The 25253-nt window shown below is 46.4% G+C and overlaps 1 protein-coding gene across 6 annotated transcripts in view; it reads right to left on the bottom strand.

Annotated features, from left to right (window-relative positions):
* Window positions 1-1814: 1814 nt before the first annotated feature.
* Window positions 1815-25253, bottom strand: part of RUNX1 (RUNX family transcription factor 1) — a 156072-nt gene continuing 132633 nt past the window's right edge. For all 6 annotated transcript variants that reach the window (XM_072026738.1, XM_027449139.3, XM_038166404.2 and 3 more), the window contains 2 exons: window positions 10185-10346; window positions 1815-7296 (listed from right to left, as the gene is read on the bottom strand). In XM_072026738.1, the coding sequence (XP_071882839.1) occupies window positions 6803-7296; window positions 10185-10346 (656 nt within the window). In that variant the 3' untranslated portion in view covers window positions 1815-6802. The remainder of the gene's footprint in view (window positions 7297-10184; window positions 10347-25253) is intronic.

Raw genomic sequence — 25253 nt, forward strand, 5'->3', positions numbered from 1 at the left:
CACGTCGCACCGAGCCCCGGCGTTTCTGTGCCTGCTCCGAAAAAGGGCTGTGACTCCTGGGCACAGCGCACTGCGCCACTAATCCCTGCCTGTTGTCTTGTGTGACAAGCCACTGAAAAGAGGGGAAAAAAAAAAAAAGCCACGTAAGCCAAAGGTAACACACCTGTGTTGTCTTTCCAGGACAGCTGTGTTGAGACGTACAGGCTGATAGCATTTAATAAGCTGCTTCAGCTCTGCAGCCCGGCTCCGCAGGGAGGGATGTTTCCTCATTGCACAAGTCAAACAAAGCAGTGTGGGAGAGCACCCGTGACAATGGCCTCTATAATTGAAGGCCACCAGAAGCTGTCAGTCAGGGTGTAAGGTGTAACAACAAGTCAACAGCCTTGTGGGTTCACCCTCGCCAGCCCCTCCTCTCACAAACAGCAGCCTCCAGCCTTTGTCTTCCTCACCTTTCCGCCCTTCCCTCTTCCTCCCCTCCAGCAGCCAGAGCTGGGGCTGAGCCGGCCTCTCCCAGCTGCCAGAAGAAGGCATGGCCCAGCCTCCTGGCCTCTGGGATGCCCGGGGGCAGCTCCCCGGAGGGCAGAGGGGTGAATCTTTCTGCTGAGTTGCCCAGGGTGGTGATGTGGTGGTGGTTGTTGTTTTGCCCTCACTATTTGTAACTTCTCTTCCTGTTGTGTTCCAGAAAGGAACAAAATTAGAATGCGCCCTGCTTGCGCATCCACCTCTACAATGCTTTTGGGTTTCAGAGGGCAAGGAGAAGAATCTTTGTGGCAGACCCTTGCAAAAATGTAAGTGCAGTGCTGTTGGGATAACGTGGGATTGTGCCAGAAATAAAATGTCATGTGGTCACACCGAGCAGTAACTGTGTCAGAGGTATGCGTGAGCCCAACCTGAATAGGTTAGGAAGAGGTTAGAAAGTTAAGTACCTGGAATTCAGGAGCTGTTCTCTCTTAGTCTCTTGATCCTAATTTTAAAAAGATAATATGAGTTATCATTTGAGAGATGGAATGCTACCTGACGAGTTGTCAGAAAAATTATAGCTGCAGTAGTTTGCTTTGTAGCTTGTTTTTCACTGAGAGTAGTAGATGAAAGTTAATCCTTGTATGTATACATTATTGTATAGCAGGATACTGCTGAAAGCTTCTTTATATAATGCAGTATATTCTGTCAGGCTAATATTAGAAGATTTTATATATATATCTGTATGTACATATACAGAGGCTTTCAGATTGAGCTTTCAATATTGACTCTGTTTTTTTTTTCTTCTCATTTTGAAAGCTCGATTCCCCCATATTAATGTTTCACTACATACTAATGTAACACTACTGTTCCATTATTTATTTCAAGACAAAACAAACAAACACCAGTGTATCTTATAAGCAGCATAAGTAGCGTGACCTCAAACTAAGTCTTTTGGTGCTCCTCAAGCAAGGCTGAACTCATCAATATCAAGAAGGATCCAACCCAAGAAGAAAAAGATTAAGGGAGAAGAATAAAAGCTATAGAAAATCTTAGATTATTCAAATTTGATCAAGGTAATTCAATTATCAGGCTTCTGTACATGCAAAGTTTCATTTCAGTCCTGTTTTGATGATCCTATTGGATAGCAGGCCAGGTCACCCCACAGCAGAAAAAATGTCATTTAATGTTAAAAACTTAATGTTAAAAAAGAAATAAATTAATTGGAAAATATATATATGTGGAAATGTGTTTTTGATGTTGTGAATACTACACTGTCAATATCCTTCTTTTGATGGTTGCTCTCTCTCTGACAGTTTTCTCCCTGATGAAAGAACGCAGCAAGCCAATGTGCATACTTGTCAAACATTTTATTTGTCATTCACACTAATTATGATATTGAATTTACAGAGGAAACTGTGGTACAAAGAAAGAAAGAAAGTCTTCATTAGAACTAACGCAGCAGTCCAGCTGCTCTGCGTGCTAGTTGTAATGAGTTTTCCCGTGGCGCTGGACACAGCCATCCCTATGTACAGCAAGAGTCTACTCTGACGTGGTATCTAGAGACTTCCTGTAGTGGGGGAAAAGTCTACTCTATTCTCTTTTCCTATCTGGTTCCAAAAAAACAGCAGCCTCCCTCCCGCCCCCCCAAAGAAAAATCCCCAGCAATCAAAAACAGAAAAGCAAACTTCCAGGACCTGGTAGTTTCCCCTTCTGGAAATGTTCAGCATGACAGTGTCAAGGGAAAATGTGACTGTTCCAGTATGCTGCGGCATCTGGTTTGTAAACAGATCCAGTAAATGCTGAACGGATGCACTTTGTTGCCGTTCTGATAGGAGTGCATCTCCCACTGTGTCCTCCCCTCAGACTTGCCATACTGCCACCTCAGACTGAAAGTTTAGTTTTTGTTTGAAAGAAAGGTGTAATTGTCATACCCAGAATACCACAAATAACCCACAGATTTTTGCACATTCGTTTCTCCCCTACCACAAAAAAGTGAAGAGTGTTGAATAGAGACCATGCTATAACTGTTTACAAAAGTGAATAAAATGTAGTTAATCTTGAAGCCTAAAAATAACTAATTTGGAAAGAAATAAGTCTCACTACAGTATTTAAGCAAACAAAGGTAAGTTCATTAAAAACACAGAAAAATGAAAAAAAAAAAAAAACGCGGAGTAATTACAAGCACTAAATATTTTGCTATGAAGCTTTAGAAATCTATTTACATACATAAATACAAGTAACTCTGTTGATGCAACCCTCTTAGGACAAGGAGAAAAATGCCAAGTGATCAGTACTGACCAAGCGAGGTTAACAAAAATAAAATACGAGAATGTTGTGATGCAGGAAAACAAGAAAGTGTTTTGCTCAGATTGAAAACGATCCACTCATCCTGAATCTTCAAATACCCAAATGGAAAAGGTCATCCAGAAAGCAGTAATGAATGTTTCAAGAGTGCAGGCAACTCGGAACACTCTGACAAAGACTCAAAGACTGTGGGCCATTTGGAGGAAACTGTTTTTCTCCTTTCCAGAAGCTCATTTGGCGTAACTCTACAAACGAAACCCTTAGCAGCAGCGATGCTCCTTGCGGCTGCCTCCCCTTTGCACTAAAGCTCCTTGACATTGCTCTGGAAGCGTATCGGGAACTCTGGAAGTGAGCAGAAAGGCTGTTTGCAAGCCAAGTAAGGGGCGCAATCGAGAGCTGGGCCCTGTATTGACCTTGAAGTTGTTTGATAAGGCTGCCTCTGGACAACGGGCTGTGTCTCGTGAGAGGAGCACGCGAGCTGCCATTAGCTGCGTGTCGGCCGGGGAAGGAGCCTAAGGCACTCTGCTGACTGTGACTTGCAAAGAGAAGCACAGCAGTGCTTTTTGGATTCCACTCAGCAACTGGGATGATAAAACTATATAAATATATATATATATATTATATATATAAAAATATATACTCATACATTATAATTTGGAGACGTGAATGGCAGAAGTGTTTCACCTGCCCGTCCTCTTTCTGCCTGCTAAGTGCTGTTAAGGTATGAGAGGAATGACGCGAGAGAATTTTTATAGCCTCAGAGATCTTTGCTGTCCTTAGTGGGACAGGGGATGGCTAGAAAAATAGAGATTTGAGTAAACTGTGGTGTCTCATAAGCACTTGTGTGAACACACTGTAGCCCACGGTGGTTAAACAGGCTAATTAAAAGGGATAATAAACTTAGGTTTTCCTCTGTAAAGAGGGCACTGCTTTGTTTTGTGTTTGACATGCACAGAGAGGTTAGACTCGGGAGTTTAGCTGCTGGCAATTATCACAAGTGAGGGCTGGGAAATCCCAGGTTTTGGTTACGTTTCAGCACAGACACAGGGTAAGTGTGGTGGCCAACTCTGCACTTTCTCATACTGTTCACACCAGGGAGTGTAAAATCAAAGTTTGGCTTCGAGGCAAGCATGAAGACGGCAGATGCATAGCCAGAAACATTATGTATTAGACCTGATCTCCAGGCTGAGAGATGCCACGTTCTTCTGGATCCCTGATGCTTTGGTGTCAGAAGCAGGCAGCACAACACTAGGGGCTAAAATGGGCAAAGGGCTTTAGCAGAGAGCAGTCGTGGCTGTGGCGAGAGACCAGCCTGGGAGTGCACTGACCACAGCAACCTCACTCCTGCCTCCGGGCTGAAGGCACCCGGCCACCCGCAGCCGTGCCCTGCGAGCCGAGGCATCCAGCTCCCCTGCGGCTCCTCGCCCTCACTTTTGGGTTCCCACTCACAGCACTATGCACTTGGGTGCTCCGGTCACGAGGCCGATGTGAAAGCTGTGGTTCAGCGATGGTTTTAATTGCACAGCGACAGAGAACATGTAAGGTGGATTCTGCAACAGAGCTACTGTTTAGTGACGAAGGACTTTTTTTTAGGCTACTGAAGAGGTGAGGTTCTAACTATGTAAAATGTCACAACAGGTAGGGTCTCTCTATTTCCATATTCAGCAAGGTCTCCATACTGCCAAAATGCATTTTTAACTGTTCTGATATTGTTTTTTTGGATGTTGTCTGCCTTTTTTGTTCAGAGCAAACTCTAGAAAATGACAAATAATATTATGCAAAATTAAAATCACAGGGCCATGTATGTATTTTAACAGAACCATTTTGAACTTTTGCTGAGATCTCTTGAAACACTCCCTATTTTCTGCACAAAAATGACCTTATTGACAATGTAAATTCTTCAATTTGTAACTGTTCAATACCAAAGTGCTACTGCATCTGTCTTAAACAAAGAAGCAAAATCATATATAAAAAAAAGAAAACTTGAAAAACAAATGGTTTTAAATAAGTCCAGCTGTTTTGCTGCCTGCAGCCAAGGATCTTTTTAATTTGAATCCTTTTAATTTTTTTTTTTTTAAACATCAAACACTGATCTGAAGTCCTGCTTTCAAATACTCTCTGAGTTGACCTGCAATTGTTTCACTCGTTTAAGAGGTACATTAAATAATAATCAGATCATTTGGTACGCACACGTGTCAACATCAGCAGTTTGCAATTAATGAGTAGTACAACAACTGCATTCAGACCAAACCCTCAAATAAAATAGTGCCATAAACTTTACAGTGACATCTGATATGTTTGTGCTGTAACGATGGGCAACGATGACGACTCTGTATTAACATGCTGTTAGAATAAGGCTTGCAGATTTGCTACAGGACAGACTAGTTTGTGCACCAGTTTTAAATCTCCTTCCTCTTCCCCCAGAATTTGGTGGCGGAGGAACCGTTAAGGCCCCTTCTTCGCTGGCCTGCTTTCCAGATGAGCCTGACAACCCTGTTCAGCCCGAGCTATTTCACGATGCACGGCTTGATCTATTTTCCAGTAGGCTGGAACATGGCTCTTGTACTGCACAGAAATCTTGGCTCCACTGAGCCGGGAGCAAGCCTCACGTTGATTCTTGCAGAGCCAGGACTTCACCCTTGCCATGCTAACCGTGTATTGCCTTTTGATTTGAAAGACTACGTATGAGGATGTATTTAATTAGGGAATATAGAGTCTGCCTTATGATATATGTACCTCCTGACTGCTGATCCTGAACATCACCGCTGGTGACGAAGGAAAAGTGAGGAAGGGGTGGGGAGAGATGACTCCACTGGGTGGGGAGGCACAGTGCCTTCTCAGGGCTTCTGGTGCATCAGTCGTTTCAGTGAGAACAGGGCATCTACACACCTCTGAGGCTCAGAGCCCAGCTAGCTGAGTAAAATGAAAGGGAGAATTGTAAACAATATTTCCATATAATTAGGAGGTCACTTTACCCATCGTTATTCCAGCCTTTTTCAATGTGATAAATTTGACTTTGGCTGCTACCAAAAAAGGCAATTGCTGATTTTTTTTTTTATATAGGCATATTTAAATAATAATAGTATCAACAAATAAGAAAAGTCTAAATATCAAGCATAAATATCAATGAACTCATCAAATAGTACAGTAGTTGAAAATGACCCAAGGCTGTAGCCGTCGTATTAAAAAAAAAAAAAGTCCAAGAGAAAAAAGTTAAATTAACTTATTGAAAAAGGGCTGATTCTTTCAGTTGACAAAGCAAGAAAGAAGCAAGCATGATTAAAACAACAAAAAAAAGTAAAATCTTTTTTTTTGCAATTTATAAGGTGCCAAGAGAAATAAAACAAATTAGATGCAAAGCAGGATGAGTTGCATCCAAAAAAAAAATAAAATAAAACCAACAAAAGAACCCAAAACAAAACAAAACAAAAAAAACAGCAATAAAAAAATTCCATATTCTTTGGAATATACAACATGGTTAAAAAAAAAAAAAAAAAAGAAAGGATGAAGTCCAACATATAAAACCTCTCATTCACAGCATTGCTAAAACAGAAGCGTTCACAGTTTCCCTCTGGGAATCTTCCTATACTTCCTTATAGTTAATATGTCCGTAAGATGCAGTAAACTCACTAAGATTCTTTTAGGTCTTAAGTCTTAAAAATAGAAGTGAACTCTTTAGGGCTGTGGAGACCTTCAAGCCCGGGCACGTTTGGAAGCCACAGGCCTGGAAACAAACTGGGTATCTTCCTACCCACCCTCACTACCTACAGGCCACCAACCTGCACGTCTTCCTTTCCAGAAGCTCAGCCCCCCGAGAGGGTACCTTGTTGGCGTGCCGCTGCTTCGCCAGCCCCACAGCTGGCTGGCCAACGCACACCACCGCTCCTGGGAGCGCTGACTTCTGGAGAGTTTGCTTCTGGAAGTGATGTATGAACATGGCAGGGCCCACAAGCAAGACAGGTGTTTATGGGATACCTACAGGCATCGGTAAATCGAAAGCACGTCAGTCCTGGCCCCGTGACTACATAAAATGCATTCAGTACGGTCGCCACACCGCTTCCTCTAGCCTTGCCGTGGTGCCCATGTTAGTCGGGGAGTTGCTGTGGCTCCCTTCTGCCTCAACCACATCGCTTTGGTTGGGAAGGTTGGGGTTGAGGAGTGTCGATCCCGTGGAAGCATTGGTGCAAGGAGGGTGGATGCGCGGGGGGGACCGGTCTCCCCCCGAGATCATGGAGAACTGATAGGACCCGGCCGAGGTTCCGTAGTAGAGGTGGTACGAGGGCGAGCTGGTCTGGAACGGGCTGCCTTGGGCCTGAGAGGAGCCGGGGTACGGAGGCGGGAGATAGGTGTGGTATCTCGTGGCCGTGGACATGGCAGACATACCGATCCCGATCCCCGAACTGACGGGCGTCGGCGTGTAGGTGAACGCTCCCGGGTAGTGCATCCGAGGGTCGGAAATGGAAGGGAGCGCGGAGAAGGAGCGGTCAATCCCCACCCTGGGGTCACTGAATGCCGTCAGGTCGGAAGCACCTGGAGCGCAGGGAAGGAAGGCAGAGAGCTGTTAAGCTGGCAGAGCAGAGGTTCACCTTTTCAAGGCAATAATCAACATCCGAACCCTGTTCTACAGCTCGCCAAAGCGGTGCTGCTGGGGACAGAACAGAGCTGTCCCTCACCTCGTCTCTGACACGGTCACTGTAGTGCTTGCAGGTCTGGATGTTTTGGATTAATTTCAGTAAAGCAGCAATTAAAGAGGAGTGCCAAGCTCTCACATCGTCTTGTATGTGTATGTGCTCGCTCCTAAAGACCTTACAGCACATACAATTGTTTACACTTCCAGTGTCCTCATCCTCAGCGGCTGGGTGTGGGATGGGGATGCAGATCTCAGCCTTGCTCAGAATCACATGAGTCACCAGGGACACTGATGGGACCTAAATACAAATCATCCGGCTTCTGCATAGTTTCTCCTTGCTCCCTGTTTTATTTGCTGACTCAAATGGGAAGCTCCCTGGAGCACACATTGTCCTTCGGGTACACGAACATACACAGGCAAGGTCTACACACACAGGCTTAGCCCAGCTGTTAGCACTTAGGAGCACAGCTCCACATTGACTCTCGACACTACCAAAGTCAAGAAAAATCAGGTTCATTTAAGGTCTTTGAATCTGGGTCTTCATATGACGTCTACACAGTTGTTACTAACTTCTGAAAATCTTGGCTCTAATGAGGATATAAAAAAGCAATGCCTTTTTAAAGCAGAATTATATCTTTGGGAGTTGGATGTGTTTTTTTTTTTTTTTTTCCCCCTTTCATTTGTACTAGAAACCTTTCTCATCCTGCTAAGCAGAGGTTTTATAGGTTGGTCAAATTGTGCTCCGCTTTGTCTGACATCAGTGAAAGGATGCCCACTCCCACCATCTCCTTTCCTGGTGTGCAAGGATTAAACAAGAAGAGCAGGTAACAGCCTCTTTAGAAAGGATCTTCATCATGACTCAGATTAATGGAAGGTGTCAGTCCCTAGAGTTGGCAGCAGTGCGTGATTAAAATAACAACAATAATTAAGAAAAAAAATCTTTCCAGAAGACAACTTCTCCTGTCAGACAAGGCGTGGAGTCGGCAGGAGCCATGCGCTGAAGGAAATACTCATGAGAAGAAGCAGAGAGAAAACAAAGCTCTTGGCTCTGACTGGTTTTAAAGCTAGAGCAGACACACTCCAGCGCCAAGCTCTGAAAGCTCGTCAGCCGCGCAGCCAACACGCTGATGAATTTCTACAAATTTCTTAGAAAAGCTTTGACGCATGCTGGATGCTTCCTTTTTGAGTTTGCCTTCTGTATCTATTTTTTTTTCTGGAAGATCAGTGGGACCCCTGAAGACACTTCCTTCCCCCAGACCCAAGCACATTTAGATTTAACACAGCAAGACGCTATGGTGTGGAATGGCAGGAGGTTAAGGATAGCTTAGGCTGAAGGTGACATCTGACAACCTGCCAGACTTTAAATGGTGCTTCCACACCTCATTCCTGAGAAAGAAATCAAACTTCTTGAAACTGCCTAGACACATCACTTGTCAAATGAGGGTTTCTTCTGCCCAGGTTGGCAAACAGCAGAAAAACAAAACTAATGTCAAGGTGTTTCAAGTATGTCCCATAGCCTTCTTTTTCCTTTTGAGGCACCATATCTTTAGATGGTAGGACCTAAAATCCCTCAGACTTGCTGTCTGTTTTGACCATGAGTAATTTAAATAGGCAGCACGTGTGTGTGACAGTAATGGGGTTGGGGAGAAAGTATTGAAATATTTTACTGGAAGTACTGAATGACATTTAATGTACGGGTAATATTTCAGAAGCATTATAAAAAAACAGGTTTTGTAGAGATGAGCCTCCATGTAGAGAAAGAGCTGGGGGAAAATTAAAAAGAAGTCTTTTCATTAAAAATAATAATAATAATAAAAAAAAGTACTTCAATGAAAAATGTGGATAGTTACGGACATTTTTTTAAAAAACAAGATTTATTTTTTTTATTTATTATTATTTTTTTCCCCCCCAAGAAAGGGTTCCTGCTTTTTTTGGGTAGCTCTGTGATGTAATTAGCACCCAGGACTAACAAATAGTTTACTTTGGTGGGCATCATCCCTTTGACTCTTCCAAAGCAGGTTCTGTAATGACAACAACAGGACAGGCTGGAGCACATTTAAGTGATTCCCTCTGATCTTAGAAGAAGCCCTGATTATTCAAATGAGAGCAATATGTGCGGCCAAATAAGATATTTTTGAAAAAGCCATGTGCAAATTTGGATGATATGGCTCTCATTCATTTAAGGAAAATTCCTGCTATGGAACACACACATATTGGTTCAATATGTGGGGTTAGAGTCAGCATATGGTCAGCTGAGTATGCTGCAAGCCACGGGGGTAGCTTTCACTTCCACGCTATATTTTTATGTTGGCTTGTAAAGCTCGGCGGTACAATTTGAGAAAGATGTAACAAGACAGTACAGCGCAACACTTAAGATGTCAAAAAATACTATCTTGCATGCAGCGTGTCCACCCATAATTTGCTGTGCTCTGGTCTGAATTTAGAGTGAGGGAGGAAACAGAACTGGAGTATCTGTGGCATTTATTTCTTGGCAGATACGACAGCTCCCCGGCTATCTAAATGATTTTAATAGTTCCAGACATCTTCAAAGTGCTACTTTCTCCTGTTCTTTTCTCTTTCAGCAACGATATGCTGGGCCCCAAACCATACTCCCTCGCTCTTTGCACAACCATTTGGGAAGGCTCACTACAGAGGGCCCAGCACAAGCTTCACTGGCACTGGGGAGAAGCTGTGGCAGCAGACGAGGATGTGGCACCCGTTTTGCTTGGGCATCAGCCAGGGGCTTCAGCAGGACCTGGTCTGGGGGCACTGATTTTTGGGCGCTTACCGGAGAGGCGGCTGGAAAGCTCTGCGGTGAGGGACGTCATGCCGCTGGCCCTGCCGGGTGATATCGGCGTGGCGGGGTGCACCGAGGGGGTGGCGATGGAGCCCAGGTACTGGTAGGACTGGTCGTAGGACCACGGCGGAGACGGCTGCACTTGCCTCGTGTCTGCAATGAGAAAGAGACCTATTGGCTGTTTGGAATGGTAACGCTTCGCAGTCCAGTATGCAAACCCAATGGCGTGGTGGACATGGAAACTTAAATACCAATGTAATTACATTTCAGTGCCATAATCCCCCTACAGATGAAGTGCTTTCTAAAACACTATTTCTGCATTTGGGAGTTTTGAGTGGTTGTTTTTTTTTTTTCTTGTGAAGCTTTTTGCCTTTTCCCATTGTCGGTAGGCAGTGAAAACCCGTCAGGGAAAGCTGAGATTAAGCTTTCCGAGGTGAAAGACTACTCATTTCTGGGATGCATTAGTATTTCAGGCTGTGCGTTCACAGCCCTTTTTGCCAAAAAAGCATGTCTTGCATGGCACCACGAAGACAAAAATACCGAACTGTGAGTGCTTCTGTGCAAGGGTGTACGTAGAGAGAGAAAAACAAGATAAAAATGCGTCTGTGTGGGAGAGACGGAGAGACAGAGAAGGGGAGTGAGACTAATCTCCTCCAGAAGGCAGATTCCCAGTTGGATGGCTAGGACTGGGGATTTTGTCTTCCTCCATCTTTTGAAAATCCCAGCCTGAATGAAGCAGAGAGGTATTTTGCACATCTATTTCACATACACTATGCATAAAATACAGAAATACAATTCAGAGGGAGGGGTGCATCTACTAGCAGCGGCTGAACTCGGGGAACAGAAACCCTGGCACAAACTGTGGAAGTGCTAAGCTGAAATCAATGAAGCTCTGCAAGTACAGGCTTTTAGGAGAAGTTTCTGGTGCTTGGAAGCAAAATCCCAAACCGCATGGATGCGTAAAACATTTAGTTAAATAGGGAAAAACACTGGCCTATTATTTTCTAGCCCCAAGACGTCTGAAATCAAAGATGCATAGCAGGGAGTTTGTCCAAACCAGTTGCACCAATGTAGCAACAACTCTATTTTGCTTATTTAATATTTGCATACAAAACTGGCATTTTTGAGTGTATAGAAATGTCTAGTTTTTGTATAACTCAAAGTGAGAATGAATCCACCCCCCTTCCCTGCCCACAACATTGTTTACTGTTTTTAGCAAAATCTTTTTCCATTTTCTTCAGCACTAAGAGCAGTCTCCTGCAGCTTCATCTAGCTAATTGCCTTTTTGAAAGAAGCAAATGTTGGATGGACTGCATTCAGATAAAACTGATACCAGCATGGAAGGGAAATTTCCCAAGTCTGAGACGAAGGACTTTGATCTTCCATCAGAAAGCCCATCTGGAAATTATTATTTTGTTGTGCTTTATGGAGATGAGTTTTACATTTTGTTTGTTTCATCTGTTTAGAAAGGAAGATTTATACAAAACTCCGAGCCTTTCAAAAATAACTAGTGAAGGCATTTGCAGAGTAAACTTAAGTCTCCTAAAGATTTTTCTGCTGAGTAACATATTCAAAATCAGATATTATCAATATTTATTTTTTTTTTTTTTTAGGCAGACTTCCTCAAAAATAAATTCAGTTGACTCATGTTTTAAAAGCAACATCCAATTGGACTAAATGGGCTTTAGCAGCAACAAACAAAAAGATGTAGGCACAAAGCCTGCCGCGTTCGGAGCTGTAACATCATCTCGCTGTTAATGTATGGCCGGTGTTTATTAAAGACGACGGAAACAGACAAGGGAATTCAGTCTCCAGGGGAGGCATTAGGATAAATACCACAAACCTTCGGCAGAGTAAGCTTTGTAATGCTACGACACCGCATGCTTCAGTTCCCAAATGGGGTTAATTAAATCGCGCCTGCCTTATTTCAGCACCCAGTCCCACTGATCCCAGTTCAGCAGTTCAGCCGAGTGCCGGGGCTGAGATATGTGCACTGGAGGCGCCCAGGCCCGGGCTGGAGGCTCCATAGTTTTGTCTTCCAGCCCAGGGAGTCCTTGGAGTGTCCCGCCAAGGCTGACGCTGCAGGAGCCAGAGGCTCCTCTCCACCACTGCTCTCTCAAGGGCTTTGTCCAACGCTGCCACTGCAGAAGGAGGTTCCAGCTGGGGCCACGGCCTCTCTGCTTCTCTGCCTTTTCAGGAGGGAGGAAACTCCACGTTGCTCCCGTTCTCCTTATTTTGTGGTTGCAGGGAAGCTTTAGTTTCGAACGAGGAGGCTTGTGGAGCACATCCTGAAGTTGGCCACGTCCCCAGTATTTGTTCTTGTTTATTTTGCAGCTGAGCGCCTTTGACTGGAAATGTCTTATCACTTGCTCTCAGGTCCTCGGCTCCTAGCACCGAAGGGAAGAGGGGAAAAGTCCCTGCCTCCAGAGGGACCTGTACGGCTGCAAAGGCAGTGCTGCCGCCCATCCTTGTTTTTCAGACTGGAAGGAGAGAACATGCTGTCTATTTTCTCCTGTCACTGACTTCCATTGCCTGGTGGGGCAGCTGTCTGCCACTTTTCTCTTGTTTCTTACATCGCTAGCTCTTCAGGACGGGGGCTATGGGCTTGTCTCGTTTCTTGCCCAGCGTCCGCAGGATAAACTTCATAAAACTCCATCCTGCTCCATAAAACAGCCCCCGGTGCAATAAGCACACAGACAAGGGGAAGAAGATGCAGGACACGCTGCAGCAGCAGCAGCAGTAGCAGAAAGGGAAGCAAGGCCTTGTCACAGCTTTACTAAACACCAACAGGACTAAAACTGAAATACAATCTCTTCTCTTCTGGTGAGACTAGAATTAGCCTCATGCTGTGTCCCAACTGGAAACTGGATAATGGACCAAATACACGTCTGCTCACATCCGGAAAGAGCCTACCAGGGTATCTGACCCGCCTCATCCATTTGCTATCATTACCAACCCCTGGGGTATTTGAAACAGTGACAGCCAGCCAGAGAACCCCCCATTATTAATCTCACAATCCCATTAAGTCTTTCTTAAGTGAAAGGTCTAACTACCGATCAATTTTACATCTTGTTACCTGTATTCCCAGTCCCTGTATCTGCTATTAGATACTAAAGATCAGCTTTTTTTTTCTGACGTCGGGTTGGTTAAGTTGCAATCTATTCAGGGATGTTAATATAGCATATTATGTTGCATACACACATGAAAGCAGGTTATGCTGGCTGACCCCAGGCATCACCGTCGCAGTTGTTTAATAACAAGTGGAGAAAAGAATCACTGTAGTAGCATTTTTATGGCAGCATTTCACTATCGAGAGGCAGATTCGGCTCCCGGTCAGGGCAAGGTCTGCATTTCCAACAGCTTCAGTAGGATCTGGAGTAGGGGTCTCAAAGAATATTGTAATTTTTTTTGTGATATCTGCTTTTCTTCAGCTTTCAGCTTACCCTAAATTAAACTGGAACAGATTCAAATTTGCCGCAGGATTAGGCTACTCACACACACACACACACACACACAAGACAACTAACCCTTTCTGAATGCATTGCTCTCTTCTGTTTTCTGCTTTCAAAATAAAGAGATGCACTTCTCAGAAGTTAGTAGCCTGCCGCAGGGAACCGAATCTGTGTGGCTGAAGTGAACTGGGTGAAAATGCACTGAAAATAAATGGGAGCTGCTTCCTAGCTCTGAATATCTGTGAAGAGGTTTGCAGGGAGAGCTACCCCAACAAAGGGAAATAACAGGGCTTTGGGCCCACATGGTGTTAAAGCCAAGCAGGGCTCCAAAATCATTTAAAAGCAGATCAAAATAGCACGAACCCAAGGAAGTCGGTGAGCTGTGCCCAATTCTCCCGGTATTTCTCCCATTAGCAAGTACTTTCCATTTCTGCTTTTTATGGTGTGAGAAAATGTATTTAAAAACATGAAAACAGTTATTAATTGCAATAAACCACTCCGGGGCGAGAATTATGGTGCAATAATTCACACCTTGCTGCCTAGTCACTCGCTCTCGGCCTCCAGCCTCATGCCTAACAAGCTATTAAGCAGAAAGCACTGAACCATCCTTCAAGCCTCGTCATGTTTTATTGCCAGGAGAAGAAGGTTGCGCTCGGCTTGTTTGAAAAAAAAAAAAAAAAAAAAGAAGAGGGGGAAAAAAATAAAATAAAGCCCTCAATTAAGCTCTACAAACGTTGCATAATGCTCGTTGGGGTGCGGGGAAGCATCTCGCCAGGGGTGATGAAGGCACCGGCAGAGGGCGGCGCAGCACCGGCTGGACCCCGGGGTGGGATGGGGGTAGAGGTGGGGGACAGCACCCCGGGGTGTAAATGGGGTCGTGGCAGTGGGATGGCGGTGTGGTGTGGGATGGCAGTCAAGGTGTTCGCTCCTATCCCCTCGCCTGTGCTGTGTGATGGATGTAGTAAGCCTCAGCAATCTGCTGAGAAGGCGGCTGTGTGTTTCGAGCATAAACTCACGCCTTTTAGCCCTCTCACGAACTGAATGCTTCCACTTCAGCCCGGCTAGCAGGTCCCGCTGCACCTGCGAGCCGCAAAGGGCAACCCGCCCGGCGGTGCTGCGGCTGGGCCGGGCTGGCTCCCGCACACCTTCCACTCCGCCTTTGGGGCCGAGGGAGACGGCTCTCGGCGTGTGGCTGCAGGTCAGACACCGCTGCCTCCCAGCCAAGTGGGGCTGCGGGGCCAAATCCCAGTATGATACAGCGTGTTCCTGGAAGCCGCTGCGAGGAGCAGCAGGATGTGAGTCAGGAGGCGATGGCGCACGGCGGGAGCCGGCAGCGGCCTGGCCTGCGAGGCAGCAGGTACGCCTCGCCGCCTTCCCCTTGCGGCCCTGCCAGCTGCCCTCCGCCTCGGGAAGCATCACTGCGGGGACAGGGAGCCTTCTGCCAGGGATTTGGCACAGCCCCCGGCCAGGGGAGATGAAGAAGCCGGCCCCGAGGAGCGAGCGGTTAATCAGCCGCTGGCTGCGTCGGTGAGGATCCCGTCGTCCTCGGCGTGGCGAGCTGAAGATGCGTTGCGAAACAGCCGCTGCTGCTGCCAGGCTTTTCTCTCGAGTTGCAAAAATTTCTGTCAGTCGTGCGCAACAAGCCCCGAAAGTCGCGTAGCACCGGGCTTTGCAATCGCCCCACCGTCCTGGCAAGCGCTATAAAGGCAGCAACTGGCAGAGGAGACGGGTGAATGAAAGCTGGGATTAGTTTCCCGGTGTCAGCTCGGAGGCAGACAAGGGAAGAGCAGGATCCTCAGCTGCTTTGAACAGCTTTCCTGAGTCTGGGATTCGTCCGCCTCCCCTCCCCGGTCTGATTTGCTAATCTTTCCAAAGGGAAACAGTTTTTATGGTGTGACTTTGCCTTCCTTTGAGTGCAAGGCAGGAACGGTCCTGACTGGACTTGCTCATTCGGAGAGGTGTGTTGCTTAATAGGGGAAACGGACTGCGAGCACAGAAATACTCCGTGCAGCTTTAGGCTCAGCAGAAAGATACCGCCTGCCTGAAACCTTCTGCTCGTCCTTTCCTCCTCCCCAACCCCCTTTTTCCAGCATCTTTCACCTGCCTGTCTCTCCCTGCCTCTTCTTCCCGATTGCTTTCTCTCCTTCCTCCCTGAAGTTTCAGGTGAAGGTGTGAGCAGCACACGCTCCTGCGTGAGTCCGAGCAAGCCCCTTTCTAAAGCAGTGCATCCTAAACGATTCAATTTCACTCCCTCCCTCGGGACCCAGCAAATCCTCAGCCTCACACAGCACCGTGAAAAGGTGTCATCTGCCGGCGGCTGGAAGAATTAGTCAGTAGCATAAGCAAAGGGGGGACTTTCCAAAGGACAAGTCCCTCGCCGGCAGCAGCAGTGGCAGCGGCTGTGGCGGCCGCCACACAAGGCTGGTATTCTCGCACCTCTCCGCGCTGGAACACGGAGAGCTGGAAAATTACAGAGCCAACAGTAAAATTCCACCAGCAGCCACTCCAGCCCGCGGGGTGGTTTCCCTCTGTGTGCCCGGCTGTGGAGACCGCTGCGGCACCGCAGAGCCACCTCCCAGCACAGGAGCCAGGAGGTTTCATCGAGGTGGGTGCGAGCTCTGATGTGCCCCCGGGCAAAGTTTTTCAAGGCCTTCCAATTTCCACGGAAAATTTATAGGAGGTGAGCACTCGCTCCTCTCCGCAGCCTTGAAAAGCCCCTTCTGGGTTGCTAACAGGTGGCAGGGCTTATTATGGTTGAGAGCAACAGTGACGGATATGTTGTGTGCCTGGAAATGTGTTAAGTTATGGGGAGGGGAACCCACCCAAATCCCCAGCTATTCTCTGGAAGAGAGATCTTTGGCAGAAACCTCCTACCTGTGTTTGTTTTCATTTTAGTTCAATATTACTGTGGTTTTGTGGGGTATTACAAAGGCTAGAGAAAATCTAGAGGCATTTGAGCCTCCAAAAAAATCTCCCACGGGATAGGAGGAGGAGAGAATTTCCCCATACGGAGGAATCAGACTCTGGAGACTAAAGGAGACAAATGTGAACCTTGAGCAGAAACCTTTCCCAAACCAGTTGCTGACGCTGCTGGTTCTAGCTGCCATGAACTTCCAGGGAACTCCCAAAGTATCCTAGGTATGGCATGGACATACAGCAAGGTGCCAACCCCTGAGAAGGATCAAGTAAAGAAGACCATAAAAACCCAGGGATGCAAAGTGGTGTGACCAGGTGCTGGGGTGCAGTGCACCAGTTTTGCTCTTCAATCCCCTTTGTATTCAGTTTCTGTGTGCAACTTACCCCCCACTGGTCTTCTCTGTGGCCCTGATTAGCAAGTTAGCTCATTTCTTTTCAATACTGCACTAGAAAGGGTCTTGAGGAAGAAAATGGTGCAAATCTGTCAGACTGAGCCTTTGAGCATATCAGACACCGACAGAACAGAAATCTCACGGGAACATTTTTGCTAGCTTTTCTTTAGAATTGATGGCAGGGAGGAGAAAATAATAAAATAAAAATCAGTGCATTCTAACAATTTGTTTGAATTTCCTTCACTCTCTTTGTGTCCACATCAAGAAATGAAGCGCTTCAGTGATATTACGGTGCTGAGAAGTGCTACCAAAGGCAGCAGAAGAAAGCACCTGTTCTGCTGTGTGTATTTTGGGGACAGAAGGAGCAATGAATATTCCTTCAAGTTTAAAGCTTCCTTAATGATCTGCCTGGACTAGCACAACTGCATACGCACAACACACAGTAAAGAAGCACCAAAGTGGCATTTTAGGAACGGTAAGTGATTGCGGGGAGAGGGGCCCCCCAAAAAAAGGACTCAGGGTTCATTGCTAACTTGGTGCCGGAATCAGGAAGTGCAGACAGCTCCAAATACTGAACTGTGAAAACTCCGATTTCACAATCAGCATATGTGCTGTCCTAGCAGGTTAGTACATAAGCTGCTCAAATGAAATATAAACCATCTCTCCTACTGAGTAAGCACACTCCTTCTGGGCTGGCGTCACTGCTGCTTTGAAGAACATGATGGCATTATGGGCAAACTGCAAAGTCTCTCGGTGCCAGTGACACACAGCAGTTGGAAGGCTGAGTTTTGCAAATTAAGGATGCATTGTTCTTTGTCTTGCAAGGTGTGAGTCACCCCAGAGAGCTGCAGCTATTTATTCAAGAGGGAGACTCCATTCCACTGTTCGCATGTCCTCCACTTCCCTCCCTCCCCGCATCAGCAAGGAAAGAAATAAAGGAATTCAGCCTTGACCTTCCACTCTTTTGGCTCCTCTGTAAGAGGCAGGCAGCCAGACTCAATGCAGTGTTTTCCCCTATCTTTAGGCAAACAGTGAAGGCACAAACCGAAACAGCGAGGGAATCAGGGACAGATAGTGCGCCGGTGGCGGCGGCGGGCGAACATCCCCCTTTGTCCCGTTGTGCCCAGCCTCGGAGGTCGTGCGATGTGGGCTGGAGGAGAGGGAAGGCACGCAGGATGACAACGTGTGCACGTACACGTGTGTACATGCACGCACACGCACACACACTTGTCTACCTGCTGTATGGCACGGCAGTTCCTGGGAGCACTTCCTGAGCCGTCTCGGTAAACCCACACCTAGAAATCTCATCTCTCTGAGCCTGGAGGGGAATCCCTGACCTGTCCGCACGGCAACCCCCCCACCCCAACAACAGAGACCCCCTGGTCCTGCCCCAGCTGCCCACTCCCCAGGTCTTTTCCAGCCTAAATGATTCTTCGATTCTTCTTTTATTCTGCCTGCTGCTCTAGGTGCTGGTGCTGCTCTTCTCCTTGCTTTCCCTGAACCACTCTAGTATGTGAAAGCCTCCCAGCTAATTAATTACCTGATCCTCATGCTGCCCCCCAAGGAAGGGTATCATTACAACCCTCATTTTAGCAGAAGGAGAACTGATGCACGCAGAAAGCAAGGCTCCAGCTCAGCAGAGCACTCAGGGCACGGAGCTCAGCACTTGGCTGAGTCAGAGCACAAATGAATTACCTGATGTCACCCCGGCAAGGAAAGTTCACCTGGAAAAACTGCTTGGGGGGGGGATGTATCCACTTTATCCTAGTTAGCTCACATCCTGAAAGCAGTCTACCCGAAGCGTAGGGTTCAGGTGGGGCACAACGCTCCCCGAGAAGCAGGTCCATCAGCCCATCTCACTGCCCTGCTGCTGGCAGGAGAAAGAGCTGCTTTCAGCCTGCCTTGGGCAGGTATGTCATGCCCTGGAAATGCAAACGTAGCAGTAGGGCGCTAATTGTGTACAACGTGTAATGTTGCCTGCTGTTGGCTTGGCTCTTGGGGGAGGATTCATCCCACCTGAGAGATCTACAGTGTAGCTGTCTACCTCTGAGCTACTTGTCTAGACTCTCTTTATTGCCAACAGGGCAAAACAGACATTGTTGGAGAGCAAGCCATTGCAGCGAAGGGAGACATCTCAGCCAAGCCAGGTGAATCACACCCGAGGAACAGCTGTTTCCCTCCCCAGTTGCTGATTCCAGACAACTGTGTCAGACGGAGACACACAAAACATGGATGTCTCGAGCTAGGTGAAGTGAATCCCACCCTGGTTACACCTCCGAAGTTTCTCTTTCATGGGCAGAACAAGACGAAAGGAAGCGGCAAGGTGTCTCCTGGGCCAGCACCTGGAAGTTGCACTGAGTCAGTATTTGCAGGCATAGGACTACGTGTGCCTTCCCCTCTAGGGCAATACCCTCTGTGCCAGGGGGCTGGACCTGACCCTGCTGGTCCTGGGGGGCTTCTGATAGCCTGGTGCCCAGCCCCTGAGCCATCGCCTTACCAGGACTTGGGGTGTTCAAAAGGGCAGTGATGAGTTCACAGCACGGGGAGGTGTTCCCTTGCTCTCTGACTGCAGTTCAAGAAAATTAAATACCAGGATGAAAAAAGGATTATTCCCAGTGGGAAACAAAATGCCACAAATGAAGGAGCAGAGCTGAACGAGGAAGTCTCCACAGTCAACCGTGAGACACGGTGATAAAGGAATGACTATGGCGTGGCCTCAGGTATCTTAAAGGTTGCTCCCGATGATGTGAGCTAATTACACCATATTAAAGTTCTTTAGCCTACAGATAAACAAAAAGTCCTCATCAATCTCTCCCTCTCTTTCTTTTAATACTTTCTGTGCTCCCTCCCCTTTTTCCACATGAAAGTATTGGAAGAAAAAACTTACTCTCTGGAGTTTACAGTCATTTTATCCACCACAAAACACTGACCTTGATGTGAACTAATTAGGATTGCAATAGATTATTAATACAAGTCAGTAAGGTGGAGTTCTATCAGTATAAAAGAGGCCTTTGAAGATAACAGCCATTTACACTTTCATGATCTCATCCCAAGTGTGCAGAAGAAAGACTATAAACTAATAAAGTAGAATTCATCCAGGGGCACTCTACACATGCAGCAGAGTTATCACCCTCCAAACTCTTATCCAGGGTGGCAAACGAAATCTGCTTGGACTCTTTTAAATGTCAACACAAATCAGGATTAAAACAACTTTTGGTCATAAGCAGATCTCTGATGATCTAAAGACACACAGGTTCATTTTTTTTTTTGACTTAGAGAAAGGAAGTGACATATCAAATGCAACCTTCATACTTAACAACTGAGGTCACCTTGAGAAAAATGATACTGAGCCCCGTGGTATGAAACCTCTCTCCAGAGTGCAGCTTTGATTTACAAGGTGAAGTAAGGTCTTCTTCATGCGAACATATATTTGCAAAGTGAATTTGATTTAGAATGATGCACTGATTTTTTTTTCAAGTAGGTAGCTAAGAAGCTGTTGCTCATGATAGTACTAAAACAAAACGGACTTGTTGGAAACTCTATTAAATGATCTGCTCTTCTAAACTGTCAAGCTGGTTTTTAGGAGATCTGCAAAACCGAAATGGAAAATGAGTTAAGCCCAGAAGTATGTGCTGAAAGCCCCAACTCACTGGATTGTCAGGGGCATTCAGTCCAGAAATACATTTAAAATACCTTTTAAGAAATGCTTTGCTTCCTGTACGAAATCCCTTGGCACTTCCTGTTTAGCCGAGGAATGCGTCGTCCTGCACTGGCGGCCGTCACAGAGCCCATGCAAGCTGTGGCACTGGTGGGTGGCCCAAGGACGTCTCCCCTGGCCCTCTGGTGAAGCAGGGAGGCCAGAGGAGAGCAGCCGGGGGATTAAAGAAGGACTAAAAGGAAGCTAAGGACTCGTCTCCTGGTTCAACCCCTCTCCGCAGTTGCTCAAGTCATACATTCGTTTTGGCTCAGCTTGCGTGCGAGCTCTGCGGGACGTATTTAAACATTACCCTGCTCGATTTCAGAGCAGGCCAGATCTAAACCCGAAGGGCAAAAGGTACAGGTGGAATGAGCTGTGAGGCTAAAAGTGCTTCTCAGTTCAGTAAGATGCCAGCCAGAAGCTCCCCGACTCCCGCAGGGCAGTGAATGTGTACCCACGACCTGTAAAAGACCGGCCGTAAGCCCGGGTTTGTGTGCAGGTGGTGCTGGCAGGATGGGTGGAGTAAGGAGGAACGGCGTTCAAGGAAAACTGATCCAGTATAGAAAAGAAGTGTCAACACATGTCAAGTGTTGCAAAATGGCCCGGTATGGAAGAAAAAAGTAATTCGCAGTATTAAAACAAACAGCTGCGGTGTTGCCAGGCTGATCTTTTCTTCTGGGAATCAGAGATGTGTGATGTTTGATAAAAATAACAGCCTTGTTTCACATTCTGCATATACCATCTTAAAAATTAACCACTATACCTTTACTGTACCAATTTTGAATGACTTGAAAAATACTGCTTGCTATAACCTCATTTCAAATTGCACCAGGTGACCAGCCAGTCTTTTCAGAAATATCATGTAAAATTATTGTTCTCTCTGTTGGCAGCTATGAATTTATAAAACACTGACACGTCAAAAAGTTTTTAGAAGCTTAGCTAAACACAGCTAAACTCCCTTGCATGTGCTGAACCGAGCAGCTTTATACAACTGAGGCATGGAGAGCAAGATCGCTAGTCATTATTATAAGCAAAAAGAACTTTTTTCCATTTCAGAATCTATCTCAAAGCTAAACATAATCTTACTATGTAAGCAATCAAATATTAAATAATTATAGTTTTCTTTCATAAAGAACACAGGTAAGAATAAAAGCAAACAAAGGCTGTTACATTTAACTTAAAAATCCAATGTGATGGCAAGAAAGTAAGTTATTTTGGGTTATAGATCTGGCTTGGTCAGAGAAAAAAATTCTTCGGAAATTGCTGTAATTGAAATATATTTACATTTTCAAATTAAAAAAAAAAAGGCAACACTTGGAACTATGCATTTAAGTTCAAATATAAATCATAAATTTGCTGTTGCTGTCTTGCAGTTGTTGATATTTTGGAACTGCTAGTAAGACAAAACAAAAACCTCTTCCATTTATGTGTGCAGCTCTTTAATCTGTTCAAATTAATATGCCGTATTACTCATTTTTTCCCCGGCGTGATCCTAAAATGATTGCTTAGCTGCACTTGCATTAGCCTCTCCTGCCAGTGAATTAAATGTGGAATGGTTTATTCCCCCATCCTCCAGCAGTTCTTCCCCCATCTTCACATGCTCGTTTAGCCAGTCTGAATTTACAGATAAGCTGATGATGAGACACTAGAAGGCAAAAACAGACAATTACCTAGGCAAATGTTTGAAGGATTTGGGCCCTGGGGCAAAAATGCTGTTTACTAAAGACTGAAAGTGCCATTTCTACTTAGTACAACCGAGTGTGTCTGAACTCAGCAGTTCTGGATAGTGGCCACCAGTGGACTCAGAGCGAGTTTTATAGGTGTGAGATAACATCACACTCCTGTCTGCATTTCATCACCGCAGGGCCTTTCTCTGTATTCTGAAACAAAGACGTGCAAGTACCAACAGAAGTATACTTCACCATCTGTCTTTATGTTCACTCATTGCATGGTTAATCATTTATTTTTATGCTGAAGACCACCCTGACAAGGTGCAAGGGCAGATCCTCAGCTGGCCTACTTGGTAGAGCAATGCCAACTTGCACTGGCTGGAGATTTGTCTCTGGGTCTAGTTCTGTGCTTTTAAAAACTCCCTGGATGTGAGCAGGGTTCTGGTGTTGCCCTTTCCCCTTCCTATTTCTCTCCTCAAAAGGTGTTTTGTGGAAAAGGAATGAGGTAAGAGTCAAGAGGAGGAGGAACGAGATGAGAGAGCTGCTCTGCATTTCGGGCTGCCCTCCTACCGCTGCCTGCAAGGCCACAGCGGTGGGACCAGTGGTAGCCCTGGCAAAAATGGAGGGGATTGGGATGTAGAAGCATAAAAAAAAAGGATGTGGGAAAGCACAACCAGTCTTCCACACCTAGAAATGGCCCTGGTCACCCAGAGCTGTGTGGTGCACGTCTGCTGGCACTGCAGCACACCTGCCCGCTAGCCTTTGCTTATACATGGCAAACAGCTACGTGGAGGGGATCTGGAAGGCCACTGGCATTTTGGGGCTGTTTCAGCAGTAGTACAAACTCCTGCTCCAGTGAAATGCTCAGCCAAATGCCTCCCCTCTGACTTGGTGAAAAGTTACCATTAACATACTTGGTGGAGAGAAGTCTGTGTGGGACAGGCCTACGGCCCCAGCCTCCCTCTCCATTCACCTCGATGGGAGAAGGGCACAACAGAAAGGTTGGGAAAGGACTTGGGGTTACAACCAGAAGTACTGCCTAACCAGAAGAGAACTAGGAAACAAATCTGACTTCATTTTGATGCAACACATTGAGAGAGTGAGCCAACAACAGAGTTTCCAGAGGATGCTCATCTGAGATATCTGAGCACAAGAACTGGAGGAGGAGGAGTGGGTGAAGGGAGAGCACAACAGTGAAGACAGACGACCGAGACAAAAATCATCCTCCTGCCTTCACCTCAGGAGTTAATGGTGCCTGGAGCCAGGCTGATCCTCCACCCAGGCCGAGCCACTTCAGTGCCAGGAAGTGGAGGATCTCAGCCACTCTGGCATCTGAGCCTGGCACCTTTCACAACCCCCGAGATCTCAAGAAGTGGCCCCACAGTGCTGGGTAAATGACACAGGTGCTAGGCAAACTGATAAGGAGCTATTAATAGCACTGACCCAGCTGGAGGTAAACTTCTCAGAAAGGCTGTGAAAAACAAGGTGCCCATCTCCCATGCCTAATCCACCAGGCATGGCCCTGCAGCGTTGAGTCCTCTGAGACCAAGCCTTAGTCACATTTAACTGCCAGGATCAAGCTACACTTTTTACAAGCACTCCACTGCCTTTGTTTTGTAAACCTGTTTTCCCTTGAAGAAAAGCGGGGCATGTTGCCTCAAAGCATTGGGAATGTGTCTTGTAAGGAGACAGCATTTCCTCAGTCCTCCCTTTATTTTTTTTTCCTCCTTCTTCAAATGTGAAAAATAAGTTGTATGACAGCCCTTGGTGGAGATGTGTTCAACAAGGCCCTCATTGTCTCAGACAGGTGTGAGATTGGAATTGATTCAGCGCCAGCAACCCCAGTATCAGAGCCAGCTCTGTGAGCTGAAAACATACACCAACCATCCAGTAATACCACTGCAGCCAGCCAGAGACTCAACAATTTAAGGCTTAACACACACACAACATAAATCAGATGAGGATGTACCAGCCAACCGTCAGCTTCTTGGGCAGATGCCTGCAGACCGTCTGTGCGGATCAGACCTTGCCTGTTTCAGTTATTGGAAACATTTTTTTTTTTTTTTTTTTTTTCATATAAAGATGAGAGGCTGGGTGGAGCAGCTAGCTCAGACACATTTACATTTGCCCTATCTTGCCCCAACAGCCCTCCTTTGCTTGCTGTTTGGAGGCAGGACTTCTTGTAAAGTCGCTTTATTCCAAGTGCAGGAGGGAAGGAATTACATCTTGGGGAAATGTTTAATGTACAAATACAGAAATCACATGGACACGCTTTCAGTGTGCACCACCCTCAAGAAACAAAACCATTCTCCTTCCTTGGGAGTTCAGCTCTGAACATGATTGAACAAGCACAAGAATTAGCACAGCTGTTTTTCTTTCTTTTTTTCTTTCTTTTTTTTTTTTTTTTTTTTTTAAGGATGTGTTTCCTTCACTTTTCCAGGAAAACCTGTTTTTGCACTCTCTCCTCTCCGCCTTCACTTCTCTCACCTGCTTCACCCCAGCGGTCCATGAGCTATGTCTGGCTGGGTTACTCACCCGGTGAGGGCACGGGCGGGCAGTGCGGGTGCAGGCAGTGGCTCAGCCACATGCAGGACCGATCCCACACCCACCCCACCACCTCGGTCATGCTGGGGTGACCCATGACAGACCTTGCCTTGTTGCTGTGCCTGAGGCTGCCGGCAAGCTCTGCTCTGCCTTGTTTCTCCCTGTGCTCCTCATGGTGGAGCCTGCCCCGGTGTCCCACACCGTATGAGGGGAGCAGTGTGCAGCACACAAAATGCGTGCTCTCTGTAGGCTTTCAGGTCTGAGCACCAAGCCCCTGCGTAGTGGCTGTTTTGTTGCAGCAGCCTCCTCTGCCCTTGTTCAGTTCCACTTGCCCCCGTTTTTACAGCAGATCTGGGGATGGAGGTGGGTGACCCATGGGGATGGCTGCT

Source organism: Anas platyrhynchos, chromosome 1 (assembly GCF_047663525.1).
Source record: "Anas platyrhynchos isolate ZD024472 breed Pekin duck chromosome 1, IASCAAS_PekinDuck_T2T, whole genome shotgun sequence".
NCBI lineage: Eukaryota > Metazoa > Chordata > Aves > Anseriformes > Anatidae > Anas > Anas platyrhynchos.